This window comes from Pagrus pagrus (assembly GCF_965226575.1).
Source record: "Pagrus pagrus genome assembly, chromosome: 24".
NCBI classification, from domain to species: domain Eukaryota; kingdom Metazoa; phylum Chordata; class Actinopteri; order Spariformes; family Sparidae; genus Pagrus; species Pagrus pagrus.
Window position 1 is genome coordinate 4057254 of NC_140206.1, and position 24651 is coordinate 4081904.

The 24651-nt window shown below is 40.3% G+C and overlaps 3 protein-coding genes across 4 annotated transcripts; 1 reads left to right on the plus strand and 2 right to left on the minus strand.

The window, feature by feature from the left end:
• Positions 1-1228: 1228 nt before the first annotated feature.
• Positions 1229-9250, minus strand: LOC311253231 (four and a half LIM domains protein 2-like). Its single transcript, XM_084347050.1, has 6 exons — positions 9171-9250; positions 6381-6564; positions 5674-5848; positions 4654-4823; positions 3340-3526; positions 1229-1813 (listed from the first exon to the last, which is right to left on the minus strand). Exons 2-6 carry the CDS (start codon positions 6534-6536, stop codon positions 1662-1664), a joined length of 840 nt encoding a protein of 279 aa, XP_084203176.1. The 5' UTR covers positions 6537-6564; positions 9171-9250; the 3' UTR covers positions 1229-1661.
• Positions 9251-13813: 4563 nt separating this feature from the next.
• Positions 13814-16826, plus strand: LOC311252989 (PI-PLC X domain-containing protein 1). Of its 2 annotated transcripts, none has more exons than XM_084346651.1 (7): positions 13814-14066; positions 14297-14433; positions 15101-15226; positions 15323-15478; positions 15656-15768; positions 16021-16091; positions 16291-16826. In XM_084346651.1, exons 1-7 carry the CDS (start codon positions 13946-13948, stop codon positions 16554-16556), a joined length of 990 nt encoding a protein of 329 aa, XP_084202777.1. In that variant the 5' UTR covers positions 13814-13945; the 3' UTR covers positions 16557-16826. The 2 variants fall into 2 exon arrangements, with proteins under 2 accessions (XP_084202777.1, XP_084202778.1); XM_084346652.1 differs by having other exon boundaries at positions 15104-15226.
• Positions 16589-23702, minus strand: LOC311252988 (uncharacterized protein). The gene is made up of 12 exons (XM_084346650.1): positions 23510-23702; positions 21579-23373; positions 20783-20956; positions 20528-20701; positions 20223-20396; positions 19940-20113; positions 19560-19733; positions 19228-19401; positions 18799-18972; positions 18461-18634; positions 18272-18318; positions 16589-18183 (listed from the first exon to the last, which is right to left on the minus strand). The coding sequence occupies exons 1-12, from the start codon at positions 23664-23666 to the stop codon at positions 17654-17656; spliced, it is 3921 nt and encodes a 1306-aa protein (XP_084202776.1). The 5' UTR covers positions 23667-23702; the 3' UTR covers positions 16589-17653.
• Between the last annotated feature and the right edge of the window lie 949 nt (positions 23703-24651).

Genomic DNA, 24651 nt, shown 5'->3' on the forward strand with positions numbered 1-24651 from the left:
ATGAGCCGCATGATAATTCACAGCAAAGGGCGAAGAGCCGATCTGGAAATGGGACAGAGTGAGAGCTCTTTCCAATATTCTTGCCGTTACGACGTTAGGAGAAGATCTTTGATTTCATTCAGAGGACGACATCACTGCTCCCAACAGCACAATAAATAATAAAGTAAAGTAAGTTTGTCTTTATAATAGAATAGAATAGAATAGAATAATGAATAAATAGTTCAATAATGCTTTATAGATCAACCATAACAAATAAGTCAGGACAACTTTGGGGTCACCAGATGATGAAAGGGTTATTATAAATCAATTCATTAGAGTCTTATTAAGAGCAGACTTACTGATTAAATTACTTTATTAATCACTTATTCGCATTTGAAACCGCAGACTTGATGGCTTGTTAGTAACTGACCCCATAATGGATTAGTAACATTTATGATCACGTTAGATCAAATAGAAAGGACGCACCAGCTGCACTTTTCTTTTACTTGAATGATTTGCTGCTTTGAAGGCATCATGTGTGCCGAATTTACCAAAAGATGAAAAGCAACAACAACAAACAACAAACAAGTAGTGTACTGTTAGCCAAAAGCAATGCCGTCTTAAATCGATAGTTTTTCTAATGGAGTTTGGTCTTGCATTTCTTAGGAGACAAGAGTGTCCCCTGTGAACCCTGCAAGAAGTTTTGCCATCATTAAAATTGTCTTTTAACAAAGTCTAACCTAGCCTAACCTATGTGGTGAGAAAAATTAACAATTTTAGCTAACAAGAATTAGCTTGCCCATCTTTTTCCTCACCACATAGAAAAAACTTGCCTTAATTGATTGGACTTATTTCTAAGACAGAATTATCTGGACCAATTTCTTAACATCTTATTACCTGCAAACTTCATGATTAAAATCCTTCATTAACAACTTAAAAACGTTTATAACTGTAGACCTGATAGCTTGTTAGTAAGTACCAACATTTATAACTGCATTATTAAAATATGGGAAAGGATACACACCAGCTAATGTTTTTTTCTTTTTCCTTTGGCAAACCAAAACTGATTCATGATTTATTAACCATTGATAAAGCTATTAAGTTCAACTTAAAGGTACTTGTTAGAAAATGGCACAGTTTACTTTCACAAACTAACACATTTTCCTTTGCGATATAAGAACTGACAAGTTGCATCAATATTGGCCAATGAGCACTCATCTGAGTTGAAAAAATCTTTATTAGGCTCAACAGAAGTAGATTTCATTAAACAGAATGTATGCAATTAGAATAAACAATATTAGTAGTATTATATTAACTCTATTAAGAACAAAAAATTACAGTTCAAGCCATTAAATCAACTAAATATGCTGTAAAATATCTATCAGAAAGCAGTTATTTTGATTCCACACACAGCTTCATTCCAAAATGAGATAAACATTTTCTTGAGACCAAAGCGGAGAGAACTAACTGACAAAAGTTTTGCTATCCAAAGAGGAATGTTTCTCAGAAAACAAAACATTAAGGGGTTATGGTTTCAGCTAGTTAATATAAATCAAAGTATCATCAGCGTATATGCAGGAAAAAACCTTAGCGGTCGGAGTAGGTTAATGTGTGAAAACCCGGTTACTGATCATTCACCAATTTTTGGAGAAAATCGTTGGTGCTCTCTGATTGACTCGATCTCAGATATCTTTGCCGCAGTCGGGGCAGAGGATGTCGTCTTTGCTCGTCAGGAAACCTCGGCCCACCAGAGACACGCAGCACCGTTTGCAGTTGAAGCAGTCGTTGTGCCACTGACGCTGCTCGAACGAGATGTACTTACTGCCTCCGAGACCTGGGAGACAAAGGGAACAAAGAGGAGCATGAGTACTACAAGGAGACTGTCTCATGATCTCAGTAATCTAATAAGCCTGTAATTGGTGTTGATTGGATACACAGGATGCACAGGGAGGCATATGATCTGGCAGAGGTTCAGTTCACGTTAAAGGTGTCATTTACAGTACCTGTAGTTGGGATCTTCTCCAAACTTTTGACCTTGTTTTTTTCATTATTTTAGGACAAATTAAGAACCTCATACCAGTTTTGTTAGCATTTGTTTCTGATGACGAAAAATATGCAGGATTAGACAGTTACCGCCCTTGTTCCTCGTATCTAAAACTCAAACACTACAGTCAGATCTCACCTGAAGTTAAAGTAAGTTGGAGGAGCTTTGGATAGTTTAAGAAAATAACCCTGATGATTTCATTTGTCTTGGTTTGGAGATTATAAATTCAGAATAACAGTAAGACTTTGTTATACTGGAAATGTGGTTTGATAATTGATTATAACTTGATTTTTTTTCTTCTTCCCTTCACTTTAGGTACAACTCTAATTTGCGGAAGAATCTGTTTAATGCAATCATTTCATTTTTGAGCCAGGTTCACACGAGACTAGTATTTCCTGAGGACCTCTGGAAGACATCTGTAATCTTAATCACATGTGCACCTCATAGTGCTCACCCTATTTCTCCTCATGTGATAATATTAGTCCCATGTGAATCAATATGTTGCTGATTTGGGGTTGTTTTTCTGGTTTCTGCTATCAGATATCAGCTACATTGACATTTAAAGGTGATGACAGGGAAGGCTAGGAACAACTGAAGGTTGCTATATTCAAGTACAGTCACAAAGCATCTTTAACTTGAGCTGCAAATGTGTTTTTATGCTTCTTTTATGGCTGCTGAAGAACAAACACTGATGAGCTGATGAGTTTTGACAACATATCCAGGAGATAATGTCAGTGAAAACAAGGGAAATACAGACTTTGCTTATCCAGTGTGAATAAGCCCCATGAGACACAAATCAAGGAGTGGTAATTTCTAAATTACATAAGGTCCCCTGGTAATGCTAGTCGCATGGGACTAGGGCTTTGGACAATGTACAATTCATGAGGGAACAACTCAAAAATTGTTATAATGATTTTGCTCCTTGATTTTTATGTAAACTTGTATCCATTTCTGTGGAGCTGCAACCTCACCTGCTTCTTGCGGTTATGTAGCAGTTAATGGAGAATGACTAAATTGTAATTAAACCACTGAATGACTGGGATGGACATTCCTGTCTAATATAGAAATCTGGACGAGATAACGTCAAAAAACCTGACATCAAATGCTGGTAATAAAATGTCAGAACAAGTAGAGCGTTTCCATAACTGTAGAAAACTGCAGACAAAATATGAGACCTAAACAAGAACAAGCAAAATGCTGAAAATGCTAAATGTCGTTTCCAAAATACAAAACATACAGACCTCTAATCAATTTGACTGAGATGGGAGATTAAAGGCATAAAAGTGGGATAAAGCAAGAGAACTATTGCACTTTACCGCTGATGGGGGTGGTGCAGTAAGCACATTTCTTGGCAAACAGGTTGCAGAAGCAGTTGAGGCAGTAGGCGAAGTCGTCTCGGGAGGTGAAGCGCTGACCGGCCAGCTGCTGCTTGCAGCCGATGCAAACGAAGCACTCCTTGTGCCAGGGCTGGTCACGGTAGTTCACTCCTCCAGTGGTGATGGGCTGAACGATACCATCAAAAAAATGCTTTGTCAATAAAGTTTATTTTGATTTAAGAAACATACAATATTAAGCAGCACTTTTATACATTCATTCTCATTACGATTATGCGTTTTCTTGTGGTTTTCTGTTCATCATGATTGGATTTTCACATGATTTACATGTAAAATGAAAAAGCAAACACAATAAATGTTCATTTTTATTTGTTTGTATTGATGTTCAAAGATGCAGAGCTCCTCCTCACGTATGTGGGTTCGTGCGTGTTTAATTTGTGCCATTTGTTGCCGGCTTAGTCACAGACGAGCTTGATGAATCCTGTCTCACCTACCAGCTTCTACAACAAAAAGACGCCTCAGATTCCCGCCTGCCTGACCATCTGTTTCCTGCCCCTGACTGTTACATAACACACATATAAGTCTTCTTCCCTCCTCCACTGTATGTCTACTCATAACTGCGCTGTTAGCAGTGATTTGGATGCCAAGGCTGCATGTATTGCTTATCCAGCCTTCTTTAAATGAAACCATGTCCACCACAGTGTGACGAAAGCTTTGAAAGCTGCCTTCCCATGGAAACAGCATGAAATATTGCAGCTACAGAATATTTTGTTGGGTTGGGGAGGTAACGACGCGTTTCATTTGGTCATCTTTTGCTATGACTTCTTGGAAAACATTACATGATACGTCTGAGAGTGAGGAAGGAAGTCCTGGCTAAACATTTGAACTTTACTGCCTGACTCATGTCAGATACATTTTCATCAGCAATGGTGGTTGTTTAACAATAAAGACTCCAACGATCCCCGACTACTTCACGACATCATCAAACTACGTTTTCTTATTGTTTTGATTTAAAGACCCCTTTAAAGCTGCCCCAGAGACGCCTCAGGGAAAAACCATGGTTCATAAAAATGATGGGTCATGTTTAACTTAAATGCCTCTCAAACAGAAAATCGATCTTGTTATTATCCGGAGGATGAAAGAACTGCTCATTAGTGACCTCTCCGCAACCTTAAGAGCATTACACAAGAACAGACTCGGTTGCATCCAAATTTAAAGGCAAAAGTACGAATCAATAGGAGCTGCAAATGCATTAAGAGCTTCTCGTGAGCGTCGGCATGAGTGAGTGTGAATCACCTTCTTGCAGTGGACGCACTGCTGGGCAAACTGCTTCTCGTAGCAGGGCAGGCAGTAGTTGTTGACGTCCTTCTGCACAAAGCACCTGGTGCCAATGGGCTGCTGGCAACGGTTGCAGGTGAAACAATTCTCGTGCCAACTGTTGCCCTTATGCTCCATCTTTTTAGAGCCTGGTGGGTGGAGGGGGAGGAGAGGGAGACAGAAAAGAGTGTGAGGGTGGGAGAAGGGAGACACCGTCCATCCTCTCAACTCACTTAAACTGTTGTTGTTCTGGTAACATACTGTCATCAACGCTCTCATGAGATTACTCATTACGTCTTCATTACATCATCAATTTAAGGCGTTTTAACTGAAGAGAGAAAAGACACTCTGTGCCTGAAATTCATGCCTACGTCAGTAATTACACGTACAGTTGGCCCCACTGTCCTACAGGCATGCAGATCAACTTCATCCAATTACAGCTAATTGCAATTTGCTGACGTTACGTGAGCTCTGTTAATGATTGAGAACTCGAACTTTACCAAGAAAAACACATGACAGGTCCAAGATTCAAAGGCTGCCACACCGCCTCAGATAAATAAGCTTGCTTGATTTTGGTGATTTTTTGTTTCGTGTTCACCTGAATTAATGCACGACAATAATGATAATAGGGACATAAAAATCAAAATAAAAGGAAAAAATTTAGATGAAAAAAATTTAATGTATTGCAGTTTTAATGCCTTAAGTTTGGTATAACCACTATCGTCATCTTGATTTTTGAGGGACAATATTTGGATGGTAGCTGAAGTGGATATACTGATTGGACCTGACTGGATCTGAGGACACGCCATGGTAGAGGCTTGTCAATCACAAGCTTTATCGTTTATTTTACTCTAAATGGGACCTTAATTTACAAACTGAGCATCATCTTTGATGGAAGAAGGCTTGAAACTACAGATTGAGACCATAAACTCAACAGCAAAGTGGCTACTGAGGAAATAAATCCAGTGAGAAGTAGTGTCACAATTTCTCTGTCCTCACCTGGCATGATGGTCTTCAGGCATGCATGGCACTTGGCAGAGTACTCGTTGCTGTAGCACTCGATGCACATCAGCATGTCATCCTTGCTGCAGAAGGGCCAGTCCACCAGAGATCGGCTGCACTTGATGCAGAGGAAGCATTCGCTGTGCCAGTGGCGGTCCTTGTACGACAGATCCTGCAGAGTCAGTGAAAGGAGGGAGTGTTTGGTTGCGTGTTGGTTGGTCGCTCGGAGATTGTAATTGTTGTTATTGAAAATTGAATAGTAACTGATGTCGCTAATGGCTAACAATTATGGTTGAACCCAAAACACAATATTAGACATTTTAAACAGGATGTTTTTCAATTTTGAAACATTTGCAGATTTGGTCCCACCAGTGTTGATGCCATATAGACTTGCGTGAAAGCTTCAAAATTCACAAATGGGGTGTTTACAGACATATTTTAAGCTTTAGATCAAAACTCAAATGTCTAACCAGAGACATTATTACCATCAGGCATCTCCAAAAGATGAAAATGCTAACTTATGACTCATTACTGCAGCAGTTTGGACCAAAGTGGTGGACCGACCAACGAATAGACCAATACTGCCTTCCCTAGACCCCTTCCCTAGAAAGTTCTTTAAATAGTGTCGAAGAACATGTACATTAAGCTTGATGATTACATTTTAAACACACGCTGGTTGATATGTGATGATGAATGTATCTTACCTTGCTGGTGCAGCCAATGAGCACATGGCACACCTCACACTTATTAGAGAAAAGTGCCTCGTAGCACATGATGCAGTACGGGTTTTCTTCCTTGAGGATGTACTTCTGACCAAACAAGGACTCCTTACACTCCATACAGTCATAGCGGTTGGCCATTTTGACTGAAATCTCCTCTCTGAGTCGTCTGTGCAAGATAAAATAAAAGGATGAAGGTTGAAGTGAGGTAATTACAGCCAGAACATTCCTGAGATCTCTCTTAATCTGTCTTCATCCAAGCTCTGAAACTTGGGTTGGATGTCTTTAATTGGAGAGCCGCCTTTCTCTACAAAAGCACTACAGCACCGCCCCAACATCACATGGTCCAATTAGTTATATCATGCCTCCACAGCTACGTAGGTACAGAAAGAAGCCCTTCTGAACGTCTTAAAAACTAAATTGAGTGCTCCATACAACAAATTAGGCTGAGGAATGTCACAAACAGCCTCCAAATGGGCTCAGGCTGTAGAGTAAATTCCTTGTACTTCATAATGGAGATGATGTGACTCTTAAATCTTGTTTTATTGCTCCAAAAGATCCTCAAACTAAAACTAAGGAAGTTTAAATTAGCTGGGCTTCCCCCTCAGTAAAGAATGGGCACCATGCATTAGGATAATGAGTGGCTGATTGAAAGATCACAAAACGAGGGTTAGATGAGGGGAGAAGTAATGAGGAGAAAACAAGACAAGGGGGACTTTTAAAACTTTAATTCTGTTAACAGGACTTTTGAGGGCTATATAGCAAACAGCATAATTAAAAGTTAAAATATTAGACCAAGATGTTGGACCTCTGCAGCAAAACGTTAAGTAACCTCTAGAAATTTGTGGATGAAAATCGACTAGAAGGTCTTCCAAGGGGAAACTCATGCTCCTGGGCCAGGTCATTGTACATTTGATTTCCCTTACAGATTCAATTAAAGACATATGATACTATTATTGAATAAAACTGACCAAATGATAGTAAAGAGGAAGCTGACTTTAGGATAATATCTAGTGAAGGCTGTGTGTTGGCACAAGACGAGGACAAATGAGGGCGTCGTCTTGAGAGTAATTGAATAAGGCCTATTTGTCTTAAACACAAGGACTGCTGTTGACTGGACACTTTGATCAAATGCAGAGTAATCAGCATCTTCACATTTTAACTTGTCAGCCCTTGTTGGATGTTTTGTAGCCAATAACCAGTGATTAAATTCATTTGCAGATAGTTTGCGAATGACTCTCATCAAAACCTTTTGGTCCAACATCTGACGTCTGCAGGTTTTTTGATCTAAATATTAGGACCTCTGCACCACTTCAGCCCTGTTCAATCAACCTTAAACCATCTGTACTCTCTACAACCCCCCATATGTCACATGTACCCCCCTGTACCCCTCAGTGAACTCTCTATACTCCTCTAAAATATTTCTTCCTTCCTCTATATCCCTCTATAAACCCTCTGTACCCTCTATAAACCCCTTGTACCCATCTTTAAACCCTCTATACGCCACTAAACCCTCTGTACCTTCTATAAACCTTCTATACTCCACTATAAACCATTTCTATCCCCCTATAAACCTTCTATACTCACTATAAACCCCCTGTACCCTCTATAAACCCTTTACTCCACTATAAACCCTCTGTACAGTTAACAAACCTTCTGTACCCTCTATAAACCTTTTATACCCTCTATAAACCCTCTGTTCTCCACTGCAAACCCTCTGTACCCCCTGTAAACCCTTTACTCCAATATAAACTCTCTATACTCCACTATAAACCCTCTGTACCCTCTATAAACCCTCTATACTCCACTATAACCCTTCTATAAACCTTCTGTACCCATCTTTAAACCATCTATCTTCAGTTATAAACCCATTGTACACCTCTATGAACCCTCTATTCTGTACTATAAGCCCCCTGTGCCCTTTATAAACTCTCTGAACCCTCTATAAACCCCCTGCACTACACTACAAACCACCTGTACCCAACTATAAACCCTCTCTCCTCCACTATAAACCTTTTATACCCTCTATAAACTCTCTATACTTCACTAGATACCCTTGGTGCCCCCTGTTACACCTTTACTCTACTATAGACCCCCTGTGCCCCTCTATAAACCATCTGTACTCCTCTGTAAATACTTTGCACACCTTCGGATCCCAATCTAAACCAACTAGTCTCTTCTACAAACCCTCTTCACTCCCCTTTAAACCCCCTTTAAATCCATTGTGCTTTCCATAAACGCCCTTAAAACCCCGCTATACAACTAGACTAGACTACTCTCACTAGACTACTACTCTAAATCTCCCATACTACTCTATAAACCCCTGTACCCTTTCATGCCGTAACCCAACCTAACATCCTCCTCTATACACCCTTCATAGTATCTTAAATACCCAATAATACCTCAATATCTTGCTATAAACCCTATGTACCCATCTTCTACCCATCACACCTCTTTAAGCCTCATACCTGTATTCTCGATGTATACCGCTCTATCTCTTGAACAGATATCATTTTAAGAATCAATCGAGCATCAACCAGATTATGAGGCAAAATTACTACTCAAAGAAAAAACAGGAATAAGACAAAAAACTTGCTCAAGCATCTCGAATAATCCTCTAAATCTCCTCAGAAACCCGGATTATATTCAGCTAATCATGAGGATACAAAACTGTCACAAACTATCATAGGTGCAGTTATATCACATCACGGACCAAGAAGTTTCGAATCTATGCAACTATTACGAATACAAGACGGAAAACCAGGAAAGTCTTACCTGTCAGTGCAGCTTGAGTGTCAGATGAGGAGCTAGTTTGCAGACTGGGAGCAGATGTGACGACTGAGCGCTGTGGTCCATCTGCCTTTTAAAATTGAAGCAAAATGTGACCCACAGTGGGGCAGGACGGTGGAGGCAGTGGTGTGATCAGAGTGGGCAGGTCGCATTATAATTAGACCGCTTTAAAACTGAGCCAAAATTCTTGCAAATGAAAAATCCCAACGGATGAAATATAAAAGTCTCACTTTTGAACTTGCAGTTAAGATTATGATGACTACATGGAAAACACACAAACATACACGAGATGTGTCATGGTGAGTTAATAATCAGAATCTTGTTTTCTTTTTAATCTCAAGAGGAAAGCCTGTCGCAGGATTTTGAGATGTTGACATAACAAATAATTAATCCACTGGATCGACATAACGAGCTGTCAGAACTGATATCACTTGATCAGAGGGGCAATTTTGTCAAACTGAGAAACGTGCTGATGAAAACCATGTGATGTGGTTCAAAGCCTCAGCACAAGCTAGCGCCGCTCCTCAGCCTGGCAATGTCAGTATTCTTCAGTTATTTTAAAGGGACAGTTCACTCCAAAATCAAAAATACACAACAGTCATTGGCTTCCCATTAAAGAAGTCCATGTTCATCCAGTTTGCTCAGACTAATTATAAACAAATGGGATCTTATAATGTATATTGCCTTATGTACAATGGTATCCTCCTACCAAATAGTGCACATGAAACTGTAACTGTATTTCGTGTGACATTTGGTTAGTAGAGCAAGTCACAAGGACAAAAAAGCTCTACATGTAATGGTTTAATAAGCGTGTGTTTGACTTTTCATTACGAAGTTAGCGAGCGCTGCCTGATTGATGGTACCATGTCAAACATAATATGTAATTGAATATAAAGCTGCAGTGTTTTTGCCTCTGTACACAGTCTTAAGGGAGTGTAATTATCCGGAGCTGTCGTAAATAAACAGGAAAAGTTGAGGTCAACAGAGGTAAGAATTTCAGGGGGTTTAAATTTACTTTTGAAGTAAAAGTAATTAAACAAAATGTAGAGTATCAAAAGGAATGATACAGCTGGGCAAAACAGCGTCAACAAGTGTCAACAAGTGTGAAACCACTGGATATTTTTGATGACATTTTCAGATGGTTGGAGGCAACAAAACTGGATATTTTGGATGAGACATTTTTCCAGCTGTGTTAGTGGAGACAGAACTGGATATTTTTGGCAAAATGACAGGACATTGTCCAGCTGTGGCAACATTATCAGATTGTGTTTTTGCTCAGACATCAGGACATTTTCCAGGTGGTTAGTGGCAACAAAACTAGATATTTTTGGTGAGACATCAGGACATTTTCCAGCTGTGTTTGTGGAGACAGAACTGAGTAAGCCAAAACATGACCTTGCCCAAACTCTAACAAGTGGTTCTGTGCATACACCTAACCAGGCCAAAAGCACAGTGACTGGATTGTTTCCAAAACCGTCTCCAATTTACTGTTTTTTATAGCTGAATGTCTCACTGTAGCTCCTTTGCTAAAAAGCATTGGCGTCACACCCAGTCTGAAGCTGGACCATGCATCAAGTGTGCACATACTGTAGCTCAGTTTGGCATCTCAGAGCCTCTGGAGACTTGGATCACGCCGTACAAGCTGTACGGAGCCATTTTATGTATGTTCTGGTTCTTCTTGACATTTCATAAACAAGTCCCGAGCTTCTTCAGTTGTTTATGACTGTGAGGCTCCAGATATGTTTTGTAGGCAACATAACTGCATCTGATTTTCCAACAGCATGGGCGCAAGAAGATAATGACAGCATTTTCATTTTAGGGTTTTCTAATAGGATTATGCTGTAGAATTTCATTAATTAAACTGTCATGATTTGATTAGATTACATTTAATTTGATGATCATTCATAGGAGAGTCAGTTGACCCGGTTTGTCTAGCTTATGGACAGAACTTTCTTTATCTCACCAATCGTTCACTGTCAGTATTAATACGGTCAACTACGGTCATTAGCTATCAAAAAAACGCACTGTTTTAAATTTAAAGCTAGATCATCTGATTACCACAAAGAAGGTGGGATAACAGATTTCCTGAAAGTACAAACCAAATTTTTAACCTATTGGCAGAGAGCACCAGAGTTTATTCCCAGCTGTGTCAAGAGTGTTTCTTCTAATGGTTCGGAGAAATGGCGTGTCATGTAAGAGCTAAACAGCAGCTGCTTGTTTGTCCTTAGCTTAATTTATGCAGCAGAGATGTTCGACTTCAATAATCTGTCCATGTGTGACCCCAATGAGAGCCACTTTACATTTAAAGGGCTGGTGGGACCATATGGAAAACTGTGTAATTTCCAGAAATTGATTTTCCGCTGCATTGTGTTGGTAATTCTTACTTCTTCTACCTCGTACACCAACACACAGTGTTTAAACATATTCAAAAAAATCTAAAAATCTAATAGTGCGCCAGCAGTAACAGGAGAGGAGATCATGCGGTGGTAGCGCACCTTAAGTCCTTAAGCCCTTAAGGTTTTGAGAGGAGTAACAGAACAGGAAAGCAGAAGAGCACTTTTGCTAACGTCAGCCTATGTACTGTTCCTGATGGATCGTTTGTTCACCTTCAGTCCTTAAAATGATGTAAATCAAGTGAACATTACCTTGTTTTAAGGGGGTCACGAGGCAAAAAGGTTGAGAGCTAGTGCTAGTATGCTGCTAGCGCTACTATGCCACGTATTGTTAAAGAAATAGTTCAACATTTTAGGAAGTAATGAGACGAGAGGTAGTTAGCTTAGCTAATTAGCACAAAGACTGGAAACAGGGGGAAACAGCTAGCCTGGCTTTGTGCAAAGATAACAAAAACCAACTACTAGCACCTCTGAAGCTAACTAAGCTAGTTAAAGCTTCATACGTCACTATATGTTGTGTTCTGGATAGAAGAGATGTTTGTTACAATATTTGTTTTTTCCACTGACGTTGTATTATAAGTGTCAAATATTGGCCTGATAATGGATTGTGGATCAAAATCAAATCAAGTATGCTAACGTGATAAACTAAGACGGTGGACATCATCACTGTTAGCATGTTAGCTAGCATGGCCACAGAGTTATGTTGTATTTCATATTGTATATTGATTTATATTTGATTTAAAGCTGCTTCAGAGAGCAGGACATGTATATTGTTCTTATAAAAATCACTTAAATGGATCAGTAATTCTGAAATGACCATTAAGAACATCTAACTACTGTATACGGGTCAGTACATGCTCACAACAGTGTGTCACGTACCAACTTGTGTAACTCTAAAACAACTTGGCATTAACCTTTTCACATAATTCTCAAGTTTAAACTTTTACCAGTGTCATGAATATCCAGCACTGTTGAAAGAAAAGGTCAGGAGATAATCAGGACCAGTTAACGAGATAACTAGTTTATCAAGGAATGCACTTCCATGAAAGCGCCTATGTGCTTGAAGTCTTTGTGACTATTTGTTCATGCTTGATTTTCACAGTAAACTGACTCAGAGAAACCTAAATAAGTAATCTAGATATCAATTAAGTATTTTAAGCTATAACTGCATAAAATGTCAAGTGTCAGGTTCTATTTTAGTGACAAATTGCTGATATAACTGGAGGACGAGTGCTGCTTTTGGTTTGACTTTAGCTGAGCTACATCTGAACCATGAAACCAGTCAAACCAGTCAAATGAAAAATACAATATAATATAAAATAATCTTTTTTAAACAGACGTTGTTACTACAGTAACCTATAATATTAGCAATGAGGCTTCAGTGTTGTTATCACTGTTTCATTTGATATTGATTGAAATAGTTTTAACAAACTTCATTAACAAATTAATGAAGTTTAATGAAGGGTGAGGAGATGAAAGGAAGGGGGTCGGGGTTCCTTCCCCCTTTCATTTAATTCTGTATTTTATTATTTCTTATTTATTTTTGATTAATTTTTAATTGTTTACTTCAAATTTAGCCCATTATTTCGTCTCATCTTCTCCCTTTGATTTTACCTTTCTCCTGTTCTAGTTATTTCCGATCCATTTCCAAAACATCCCCCCTTTTTATGCTCCCCAACACACACATACACACACAACACACACAACATACAAAATCCCAACATGTCTTTGTGTGTTTGTTTTTACATTTGTCATGTCTTCTTTTGCTTCTCCCATTATTTTTGACTGTTTACTGTTGTTTTGCTGCTGTAACACTCAATAAAGAAATGTAGTGATTTATAAATAAAACAGTAGAAAGAGTAACATTTGTGATTTATTTTGTCTGTGTCCTCATTCAGCATATTCCTTTATTAATATCGTATTGTAACCTTATCATACATCGAGCGTTACCCCTAAAAAACAACTATAAAATAAAGATTAACCTTTTGGGGACTCGTTTTGTGGTTTCCATGGAAAACTAACCTTGAATCACCCACTTTAATTTAAGTTTAGCCAGATATAATACTCACTTAGAATCGTCTGTTAAATAAATCAATAAATTAAATTAAATTAAATTAAAATTAAAAATCCAATTCACACCAGTACAGTATGGGCTGTGCTTTTATTCTGACACAAAGACATGCTTCCGGCGCGCTTGTATTTTGAAGGTCGTCACCGGAACTGCTAGCTAAAAACATCGCTAGCTTCTGTTAGACGTTATAAACCCGGAAGACGTTGTAAACAAACGGTGTCTGACTACAAAACAGGCAAATGGAGCATGCTAAATTGTCGTGATGAGAACAATAAAGCTGTAAGTTAATCAGCTAAATGTTTAATGTGAAGAACATGGAGGACGGAGAGCGGCTACAGCTCGGAGGAAACCCGGACTGGATGTCCCGTCTGCCCGAGGAGCTGCTGGACGTCCCGCTGTGGAACCTGGCGATACCCGGTAACACAGAAATACTGGAGAGAAGTCCGGTGAAATGGGATATTATGGGGAAATAGTTCAGCCTACAGTTAAAATAGACAACTATAGATGACTACAGATTAGTATGTTTTTAGTTATTATCATTTATCTTCCATTTCCGGTCACATTTGCAACCAAAACAGTCGTGGGATGTTTGTTTTCTGTTTGTGGCCAAAAGTATGTGGACACCCCTGTCATGTGTCTCACACCAGGGAGTCATGACAGCATGTCCTTCTGTCTGGACGTGTCCTCTCCTGTCCTGAGGTCACAGCCCTGCTTCCTCAGACTGACTGACAGGCTGTTTCCCTGCTGGACTCGACCCTGTGTCTCCCGCTGGGCCACCACACAGGTACAAACCACACATATGGCTTTTCTCTTCAATAGCTACCACGTCTTGTGACCCAGTGACTCAGAACCAATGCCGAATTGTAAAACTGAATGGGACAAATAAGACACACCTGTTTTTATTAAATTTCTTCTATTTTATATCAATATTTTCATATTGAGCGCAAGGCAATGGGAGGCGAGCTAACCGTCCTCCTGCTGCCAACACCGGGTCAAACTGAGTAAGAGTCGCTGCTGGGTGATTATCCAACCTAAAACTAACTTCACCGTAAAGTACAGTGTATTATCAACAAAATGTACTTATTATTAGAAAGCATCAAAGGTAAAAGTACTAATGTTTCTGTTGTAGGATTGATTTTCATATCAAAAGATTGATATTTAAGCTCAGTGATTTGAGGCAAATGTGTGCTTTATCATCAACAGAGACACGGCAGAAAGTACCTACACTACCACCAGGATCTGGGTCATATAATATGTGGTTGTTTGTAACTACTTCTCCTTCCACCTTCCAGGAAGTTGATATCAATGATGGCTCACGAGTGGAGCAATTGTAGTTCTCTATTTCCGTCATGCTCTTTAACAAAGACACTGGCCTCAGAACAGGAGTTACTTTCACTTGCTTGAAAACCTTTCATATTAATTTTCTTTCTCTTCTTCCTGTGTGTGTGCAGCAGTCCGTCCTCAGTGATCAGTGTGATCTTGGTATTCGTTTCTTGGACCTGCGGATCGCCAGGAAGCCAAAGGGAGGCAGCAAATTGTTCTTCGCCCACGGGATCTACACACTGATGACTGTGAAGGTACACACACTCACACTGGCCTATATACAGTCTAAAGTTTGAACAGGATTGTACTGAACCTCCTGAGTTATAGAAAGTTTGTGTGTGTGTGTGCAGGAGGCTCTGGATGAACTGGCCACCTGGTTGGACGCTCATCCGAAAGAGATCGTGATCATTTCCTGCACACATTTTGAATCGCTGACAGACGAAGATCACGTCCAGCTGGTGGAGTTCATCATCACGCTGTTCAGAAACAAACTCTGCTCTTCACAGGTACCCGGGCTGGTAGAGAGACAGACGGGGGAATAGTTTAATTAACTAATCTGTTAGTCCAGTGACAAGATAATTAATCCAAGACAGTTTTGATAAATGATGAGTAATATACTCAAACAGTGTTATGTTCATTTTGAATATATGGTCTACTCAATCTGTCCGTGTGTTGATATACAGAATACTCCGACGCTGCGCTCCTGTTGGTCTAGAGGTCAGCAGGTTGTTGTTTCCTATGATGACCAGCAGATGGTGATGCAGCACCCCGAGCTGTGGACTGGAGTACCTTACTGGTAAATAAATACACATCAGGGTCACTTAAAGCTTGTATCTGTAATAAACCTCTTGTATTATTTAAATATTATTATTGCAGCTGCATTAACATGTAAACAGCATTTTACCGACGCACCTGATGGTGGTTTAGCTAATTTGATCAAAAGATGAGTAATGTGCCACAATAAAGCCCAAAATCCAGAGATCTTCACTCATATTACAAGTAGTCAAACGTTAAACTAACCGGCCTCATGGGGGCGCTCTGTTTTCAGGTATGCCGACAGCCCAGACCCTAAGAAGGTGATCGCCTACCTGGAGGACGAGCAGCGTGGAGGAAGACCAGGTAAACAGTGGAAGAAGAAGAAGAAATCAAATAATTTACAAAATACAAAGTACTAATATTACACTAAAAACGTATTTTGAGGATGTGGTCAAGATGAAGCTAATTTAGACTACTTAATATACAGTTAGGTAGTTTAATCTATAACAATGCATCATGCATCATGATTTCTTTAATCCCTTTGTGAATTTTTGATTTCCAGCTGGTTTCTACGTCACCGGTCTGAACCTGACTGAAGACGCTCCCTACGTCCTCCTCCATCCCCTCCAGAACATGAAGAAGATGACGATGAAGGCTCTCTCTCTGCTGCTCAGCTGGGCGAGCGAGCAGCAGCCGGGCGGCGAGGTGGCCGGAGTCAACGTCCTCTGCTGCGACTTCGTGGACGTGAGTCAGTTCTGCTCACTTGTGATTGGCTTGAACTCCAAACTACTCGCTGCTCGTCCTGTCTGCACAGAGACGCCAACATGATCCAACATGGAGAAACTAATTTAAGAAGTCGGTTTGCTTTTATTTTTCTTTATTACCTTTCAAATGTGTCTGATCATGTAAATGTTGATTTTTGACCATCACATCTTGTTTCACTCTTTTGTACATTACACACAGTATTATTGTGTTATTTTCACATTGCACATATTCACTTTCTATTTTTGTAATTTGATTTTTATACGCACTCTGTTGCTTTGTTTACCAATTTTGGAATATACTTTAATACATTATATAAATAAATACTTTGGGATATTTTGACTTTTGATCATTGTAGCTCTTCGTGTTTAATGATATTAGTAATCACATACTACTTAGTAGAGAATAAAGGTTTGATTTCACTTACAGACAGCAGTCAATATAAAAAAACAAAACAAAGAATACAGCAATGAATAAATAAAGCAAACCTCACTGCTTCCAATGTGAAAGTACAAGAATAAAGGCCGGGCGACATGGCCAAAATAACTGCAATATTTTTAGTCCTGCTGTTGGTTCAAAAACAAAAACACGATTATCATGGCCTAAGAATTCATGATGTTATCGTGATATCTATCGAACATTTAAAATAAATAAATAATACTATCAGTCAAATTCATCTTTAACTTTTGTTTTTGTGGGTTTCGTCAGTTTTTTCCAAATGAATAACAAGTACAGGGCGATGCAGAGAGAGTCTGTAACCATAACTGTACAAAAGCTTACAAAAATAACAATTACACTTTTTGAATTTCTCTGTATAATGGCTGGTGGCAACCAGCGTTAAAGTGTATATCCGCCACCTACTGTGACAAAGCGAGAACGTAACGAAGCGGAAATTACTGTATTATTTACAAGATATTGTTGCATGTGTATTATTAACACTAAATCAATATTTAATTTTTAAATATCATGGTTTTCATCAATACTGGTATATTGAGACACACGTTCCTAAACGCTACATAAATATTATAGGAAACCATTAAAGAAATGAAATGCAGGTTCTAGTTTCTTAAAGCAGAGCTTTCCATCTCAAAATCATTTGGATGAAGTCCAAAAAGCACCGTTATCAAGTTAATACAAGGTTATTTGAGAAATTCATCCTGTCTTCAACACAAGGACACAGACGACTCCAGCGACAAGAACCCAAAACCAGGGAGGAGAGGTTCAATGAACGCACAGTTGAAGGTGTAAAGGTGGATCCGAGTGTCAGATAAAACTGTGTAGAAGGACAGAGTGCCTGCAGGCCAGTCCAGATACACCCCGACTCTGTTGGAAGCCGAGGACGGAGGAGTGAGAAGAGCGGTTCTTATATTATTGTGCCAGGCGTAGTAACCCTTATCGGTGAGCTCCAGACTCCAGGACTTCTCATTCCAGCCAAGCCTGCTGCCATCACGGGCTCCTCTCCGTCTGAGTCCATGGTAAGTCACTCCTACATCAACCCCTGCTTCCCTGTCCACCTCCCAGTAACAGCGACCAGTCAGACCAGTTGTATTCAGCACCTGGTAGCACCAGTCGAATCTGTCCGGGTGTTCGGGATACGGCTGCTTCTCCATCGACAGCATCACTTTTCGCTTGTTCTCAGACAGGAGGACATTTTTGTGTGCTGTGTTTGGATCCAATGTGAGCTCACAGACATCTGACGGAGAGAAAAACAAAACAGATTTAATGAATGTCACATGAATGGACTTAAACTAAATAAAACATTTTTAATTTTACACACTTACACTTCTCTAGACCAGGTTTCAACCACTGCGCACATCCACGATCCACACTGAAAGAAGAAGACCAAGTCAGACCAAAAAGAAATTGTGAAAAATGCTCATTTATATCGTTAAATTGCATCTTTTGTCTACTTTGCGTTTGTAATTGTGCTTACACGATTAATCTTATCTTACTCCCCCACTTCCCAATACCTGAGAGTATCTAGTCTCCAGCTTGTGTCCTCCAGTCCAGCTGAAAGCGGCTTCACTCCTGCATCTCCAGGATGATTGTAGCTCAGGTCCAGCTCTCTCAGATGAGAGGGGTTGGACCTCAGAGCTGAGGCCAGAGAAGTACAGCCTTCCTCTGTGATCAAACAGCCCGACAACCTATACACACACACAAAACTGAAAATAAAACCACTGATAAAAACTATCTCTGAAGCGCTAAGCCAAACAAGTTGATCTTATCAGTATTAAAATATCCTTAAATCTAAAAAAGTATTTTTCCTCAAAAGTATTTTTCAATAATGTACAATTTAATAGTTGCTGACCTGAGAGTTTCCATTCTACAGTGGGGGCTCCTCAGTCCATCAGCAAGCAGCTTCACTCCTGAATCATTCAGGTCATTGTTACTCAAGTCCAGTTGTCTCAGATTGGATGACTCTGTGCTTAGAACTGACGAGAACTCCTGACAACATTTCTCTGTGAGCCCAGTTTGTCTCAAGCTGGAAAAATAAAAACAGACAAATTCATATTTTGTCTTTCAGCTTTTGAGGGTTTCACGGTCAGTGAAGAGAAATAAACACATGGGTATTGCCAGCATCTCCAAGTATTAACTATTGACTAGATTGTTACAACATGACAACAAGCTTTTGGGTTGCAGGTAACAGTTAAAGTATGGGGACAGCTTGTTCAGTGTAACACAAACAAGGCATATTAGAAGAGTACAGTTATAGAGTAGTATTAAAATATCATCTAACCTGAGAGTCTTCAGTGAACAGCGTGGACTTCTCATTGCAACAGACAGCAGCTTCACTCCAGAGTTTTGCAGGTCGTTGTTACTCATTGCCAGCTCTCTCAGACTAGTAGACTGGGAGCTGAGAACTGAAGCCAGAGCTTCACAGCTTCTTTCCGATAACTTGCAGCCATTCAGCCTGAAGGAATTCAATCAATACACGTTCACTGAATAAAAACATTTAACTGAGAATAACTCTAATGAAATGTCAGGAAGAAAATACGCTTCCATTTTTTTTATTCATTAGAAACAGGTGCTTTTGAAAGTCAGCAGCAGTTCAAATCACAGAATACTGACCTAAGAGTTTCCAATGTACAGTGTGGACTTCCTAATCCAGCTGACAGTGTCTTCACTCCTGAATCATGCAGATCATTGTAACTGAGGTCCAGCTCTCTTAGACTGGAGGACTGGGAGCTGAGAACTGATGAGATCTCCTGGCAGCATTTCTCTGTGAGGTTGGTTTGATTCAACCTGTCAAAGGAGAACAAAACAGCAACATTTACCATTATACTGTATTTAAAGGTGTTAACAAAGTGGCCTCCTAGGAAGTCACTGCTTACTGCCAAGATATAGCTTATAGCTACTAGCATGTGAATTCAAATAATACCCAAGCAAGAAAACACAAGTGTTACTGTTACAAAACTTGTTACTCCGACACCTCATGACATTCATCTGACCTGAGAGCTTGGAGCTGACAGTGCGGACTTGCCAGTCCGATAGAGAGCAGCTTCACTCCTGAATCCTGCAGGTCATTGTTACTCAGGTCCAGGACTCGCAGACTAGTCGACTTTGAGCTGAGAACTGATGAAAACTCTTCGCAGCACTTCTCTGTGAGCCTAGTTTGACTCAACCTAATAAAATCGGGGGAAATAATATCTCAACAATAAATCTATAAAACCAGAACAATCAGCAAGCAATATTTTAGTTTTAACTTTGTAAAATACGAGAATATAATCGAACCTGAGGGTTTCCAGACAACAATGCTGACTCTCCTGTCCAGCATTGAAAAGGCTCACTCCTGAATCCTGCAGATCATTGTTACTCAGATCCAGCTCTTTCAGAGTACAGGATGGGTGGCGGAGAACTGAAGCCAGAGTGTCACGGCTTTTGTCTGATAAATTACAGCCAATCAGCCTGAGGGAGTCAGTTTGGAGATAGATTAAAACATACTCTCTACGACGAATCATACATTTACTGAGTTACGCCTCTGAGTCATTAACGATGTGAAATATAACTGATATATTATTAGAATTATTATCCCTGACCTGAGTTTCTCCAGTGCACAGTGTGGACTTTCCAGTCCAGCAAAAAGCAGCTTCACTCCTGAGTCCTGTAGGTCATTGTAACTCAAGTCCAGGTCCTTTAGACTGGAAAACTTGGTGCTGAGAACTGATGATAACTCCTGGCAGCATGTCTCTGTGAGATTGTTGTGATTCAACCTGATAAAATCAATATGAACATTTTGAGAATGAGGAAACGATTGAGTGTCTTATTGAACAATGTTTGCTCAGGGATCTGACCTAAGAATTTCCAGTCTGCATTGTTGATTCTCGAGTCCAAGAGACAGCAGCTTCACTCCTGAATCCTGCAGGTTGTTGTTGCTCAGTTCCAGCTCTCTCAGGCTTGAAGACTGGGAGCTGAGAACTGATGCCAGACCTTCACAGCTCTTCTCTGACAGGTCACAGCCACTTAGCCTGAAGGCCATGCAACATAAAAATGTATTTTCAAAATGATGATTATTTTTCACCTTAGAGTAAAAAGAATATTGTTACTCCCATGCACTACTAAATATATTTTGCTCACGGATGTTTTTGTACCAATAAAGCCTATGGATTTTTTCCTAAATATCAAACACTTCTAGCTTCTACAATGATTATTTGCTGTTTTTTTTTAGGTTTTCTACAATAGTTAAATTGTGGTTTTGGACTGCGTGTTGGACAAAACTACATTTTGTACATCATCTTCGACTTAGGGAAATTGGACATATTTCGGTATCTTCCGACAATATACACAAAACCACCAATTGATTAATCAAGAAAATACTTAATCGGATTAATCGATGAGACAAGATACACAGAAAACTATCCATCCACCCATACTATTGATGAGGAAGGGATCACTACGATGCTAACTTGAAGCTGTTAATGGCGGTTCGTAGGCCACTTTTATTAGCGCTTCCCAATAAAGACTGATTGATTGAAAACAACATTTTCTCAATATTTTACACTTTTCTTACAAAACAATAAATCGATTTCTTGGGTAAGAAAGTTATTAGTTGCCACTCTAATTTTTTGAAGATACAGGTCTTAAACTTACAGAGACTTGTTGGAAGCTTTGACCACTGGCAGCAGCCTCAGAAGACCCTCCTCTGAAGCAGAGTATTTCTTCAGGTCAAACACATCCAGATCTTTTTCTGATGACAGTAAGATGAAGGCCAGAGCTGACCACTGAGCAGGACTGAGTTTGTCTGTGGACAGACTTCCTGAACTTAGGTACTGTTGGATCTCCTCTTCGAGTGAACGATCATTCAGCTCATTCAGACAGTGGAACAGATTGATGCTTTTCTCTGGAGACTGATTCTTCCTGATCACGCTCTTGATGTACTGGACTGTTTCGTGACTGGTGTGCAGGCCATGTCCTGTGTGTGTCATCAGGCCTCGTAGTAGAGTCTGGTTGGCCTGCAGAGAAAGACCCAGGAGGAAGCGGAGGAGCAGATCCAGGTGCCCGTTTGGACTCTGCAAAGCCTTGTCCACAGCACTCTGGAAGAGGTATGGTAGTTTAGATTTGTCCCTTAGTAGATTAGACCACCAGGTTTTTGACTGAGACAGCAGATTGATGCCAGAGCTGGTAAAAGTCAGAAAGACATAAAGTGCAGCCAGAAACTCCTGAATGCTCAGATGGATGAAGCAGAACACCTTCTTGTCACTCAGCCCTGTCTCCTCTTTAAAGATCTGTGTGAACACTCCCGAGTACACTGAGGCTGCTGTGATATCGATGCCACACTCGATCAGGTCTGATTCATAGAAGATCAGGTTGCCTTTCTGCAGCTGCTCAAAGGCCAGTTTTCCCAGAGACAAAACCATCTCCCTGCTCCCTGGGTTCCAGTGTGCCTGTGTCTCAGCTTCTACTTGATACTTGATGGTCCACAGTTTGGCTTGAACCACCAGGAAGTGGATGTACATCTCAGTCAGGGTCTTGGGCAGTTCTGCTCTCTCTCTGGTCTTCAACACATCCTCCAGAACTGTAGCAGTGATCCAGCAGAAGACTGGGATGTGGCACATGATGTGGAGGCTTCGGGATGTCTTGATGTGGGAGATGATTCTGCTGGCCTGCTCCTCATCTCTGAATCTCTTCCTGAAGTACTCATCCTTTTGTTCATCAGTGAACCCTCTGACTTCTGTCACCATGTCAACACACTCAGAAGGGATCTGATTGGCTGCTGCAGGCCGTGTGGTTATCCAGAGGCGAGCAGAGGGAAGCAATTCCCCCCTGATGAGGTTTGTCAGCAGCACATCCACTGAGGTGGACTCTGTAGCATCCGTCAGGATCTCAGTGTTGTGGAAGTCCAGAGGAAGTCGACACTCGTCCAGACCGTCAAAGATGAACACGACGTGAAATTTATCAAACCTGCAGATTCCTGCCTCTTTGGTTTCAGTGAAGAAGTGATGAACAAGTTTGACCAAGCTGAACTTTTTCTCTTTCAGCAGATTCAGCTCTCTGAAGGTGAAAGGAAATGTGAACTGTATGTCCTGGTTGGCTTTGTCTTCAGCCCAGTCCAGAGTGAACTTCTGCGTTAAGACCGTTTTCCCGATGCCAGCCACTCCCTTCGTCATCACTGTTCTGATTGGTTCATCTCTTCCAGGCGAGGGTCTAAAAATGTCTTCACATTTGATTGTTGTTTCTGGTCTGCTTGGTTTCCTAGCTGCTGTTTCAATTTGTCTGACCTCGTGTTCATCGTTGACCTCTCCAGTCCCTCCCTCTGTGATGTAGAGCTCTGTGTAGATCTCATTCAGAAGGGCCGGGCTTGCTGTTTTAGCAGTTCCCTCAAACAAACACTGGAACTTCTGCTTCAAACTAGATTTGAGTTTTCGTTGGCACACTAATGGAGATTCTGCACAAACAAAAAACAATAGTATGTGGTAAGATATCTTAAAAAGTGAATTCTCACTCTGTCAAACAGCTTTTTTACTTATTACAAACACAAAACACCTCATATTCTTATTTTGAAGTGGTAAAATTCAACTTACTCTTCTGCAAAGCGTCAGCCAGATCCCCCTGCTGTATTTTCTTGAGGAAGTGCAGCACAATTTTCAGAAATGCCTCCCTGCTGCTCCTCAGATCTTCCTCCTCCTTGCTGTCCATCACCTCGTCATCCGAACACTCTGAACTCAGAGCCCTCTGCATCCTCTTCAGCTCGTTCTTCACAAAATCACTAATGTTCTCCTCAAGCAGCTGGGAAATGATATAAAAACTTTATTTTTATTGTGAAATGCTCTATCTATTATTTAGTGAAATAAGGACATGAACATTTGTGAATGTTGCAGATGCTTGTGAGAGTGATTGTACATTTACTGACCCTAAATATGGAGTCCCTGTCTGTTTGGTCTTCCTGAGGAGACTGACCAGCGTGAACCTCTGACATCTCCTGTGGTAGTCTGTGGAGGGAAACACACCTCAGTATCTTCAAGTAATCATAAATACCTCTGCTACGGAGGTAATGTTTTCACCTATGTCCGTTTGTTGGTTTTTCAGAAGGATTACACAAAAACTACTGAACGTACGTTTTTTAGATGGCTTATATCTTTGAGTGAACACAAAAGTGTTCTTGGTCTGTTGGTCTGTTAATAACAAACGTTATAAAGCAGTAAATTGACGTACTCTGTTTCAGAAGAGTGTTTGTGAAAAGCGAGAGGTGGCTCCCGTGAATTCATGGACACACAACTCGGCACAGGAGAGTCTGGTCTCTCCTCCTGAATCCTTTAAGAGACAAAGAAATGCCAAAAAGATGGTTTGACTCTAAAAATCACTGTTACGTGCTTAAATAGTACAAAAACAAATGTTGACTTACTCTGTTTCAGGAAAATATTTTTGAAAAGCGAGAGGTGGCTCCCGTGACTTCATGGAGATACAGCTGGGTACAGGCGAGGCTGGTCCCTCCTCCTGGATCCTTCGAGAGACAGTTGACAAAACAACGATGGTTTCTCTCTAAAAAAATCAGTTAAATGTTTTCATAGTACAAAGTCAAATGTTGACTTACTCCGTTTCAGAAGAAAGCTGTTTTTGAAAAGCGAGAGGTGGCTCCCGTGACTTCATGGAGACACAGCTGGGTACAGGGGAGGCTGGTGTCTCCTGCTGCTTCTCTGAGCTGAACCGCAACACAGAGTTTTTA

Bases quoted from the DNA above. Each gene is read 5' to 3' on its own strand.
- LOC311253231 (XM_084347050.1), bottom strand. From the start codon at position 6,536: ATGGCCAACCGCTATGACTGTATGGAGTGTAAGGAGTCCTTGTTTGGT. The intron at 4,824-5,673 runs GTGAGGACAGAG...TCCACCCACCAG, and splicing joins CCTGAAGACCATCATGCCAG to GCTCTAAAAAGATGGAGCAT. The intron at 1,814-3,339 runs GTAAAGTGCAAT...TTTGTCTCCCAG, and splicing joins CTGCACCACCCCCATCAGCG to GTCTCGGAGGCAGTAAGTAC.
- LOC311252989 (XM_084346651.1), top strand. From the start codon at position 13,946: ATGTTTAATGTGAAGAACATGGAGGACGGAGAGCGGCTACAGCTCGGA. The intron at 15,227-15,322 runs GTACACACACTC...GTGTGTGTGCAG, and splicing joins ACACACTGATGACTGTGAAG to GAGGCTCTGGATGAACTGGC. The intron at 16,092-16,290 runs GTAAACAGTGGA...TTTGATTTCCAG, and splicing joins GCAGCGTGGAGGAAGACCAG to CTGGTTTCTACGTCACCGGT.
- LOC311252988 (XM_084346650.1), bottom strand. From the start codon at position 23,666: ATGCAGAGGGCTCTGAGTTCAGAGTGTTCGGATGACGAGGTGATGGAC. The intron at 20,702-20,782 runs GTCAGATCCCTG...TGATTTTATCAG, and splicing joins TGCAGACTGGAAATTCTTAG to GTTGAATCACAACAATCTCA. The intron at 20,114-20,222 runs GTTCGATTATAT...CGATTTTATTAG, and splicing joins TGTTGTCTGGAAACCCTCAG to GTTGAGTCAAACTAGGCTCA.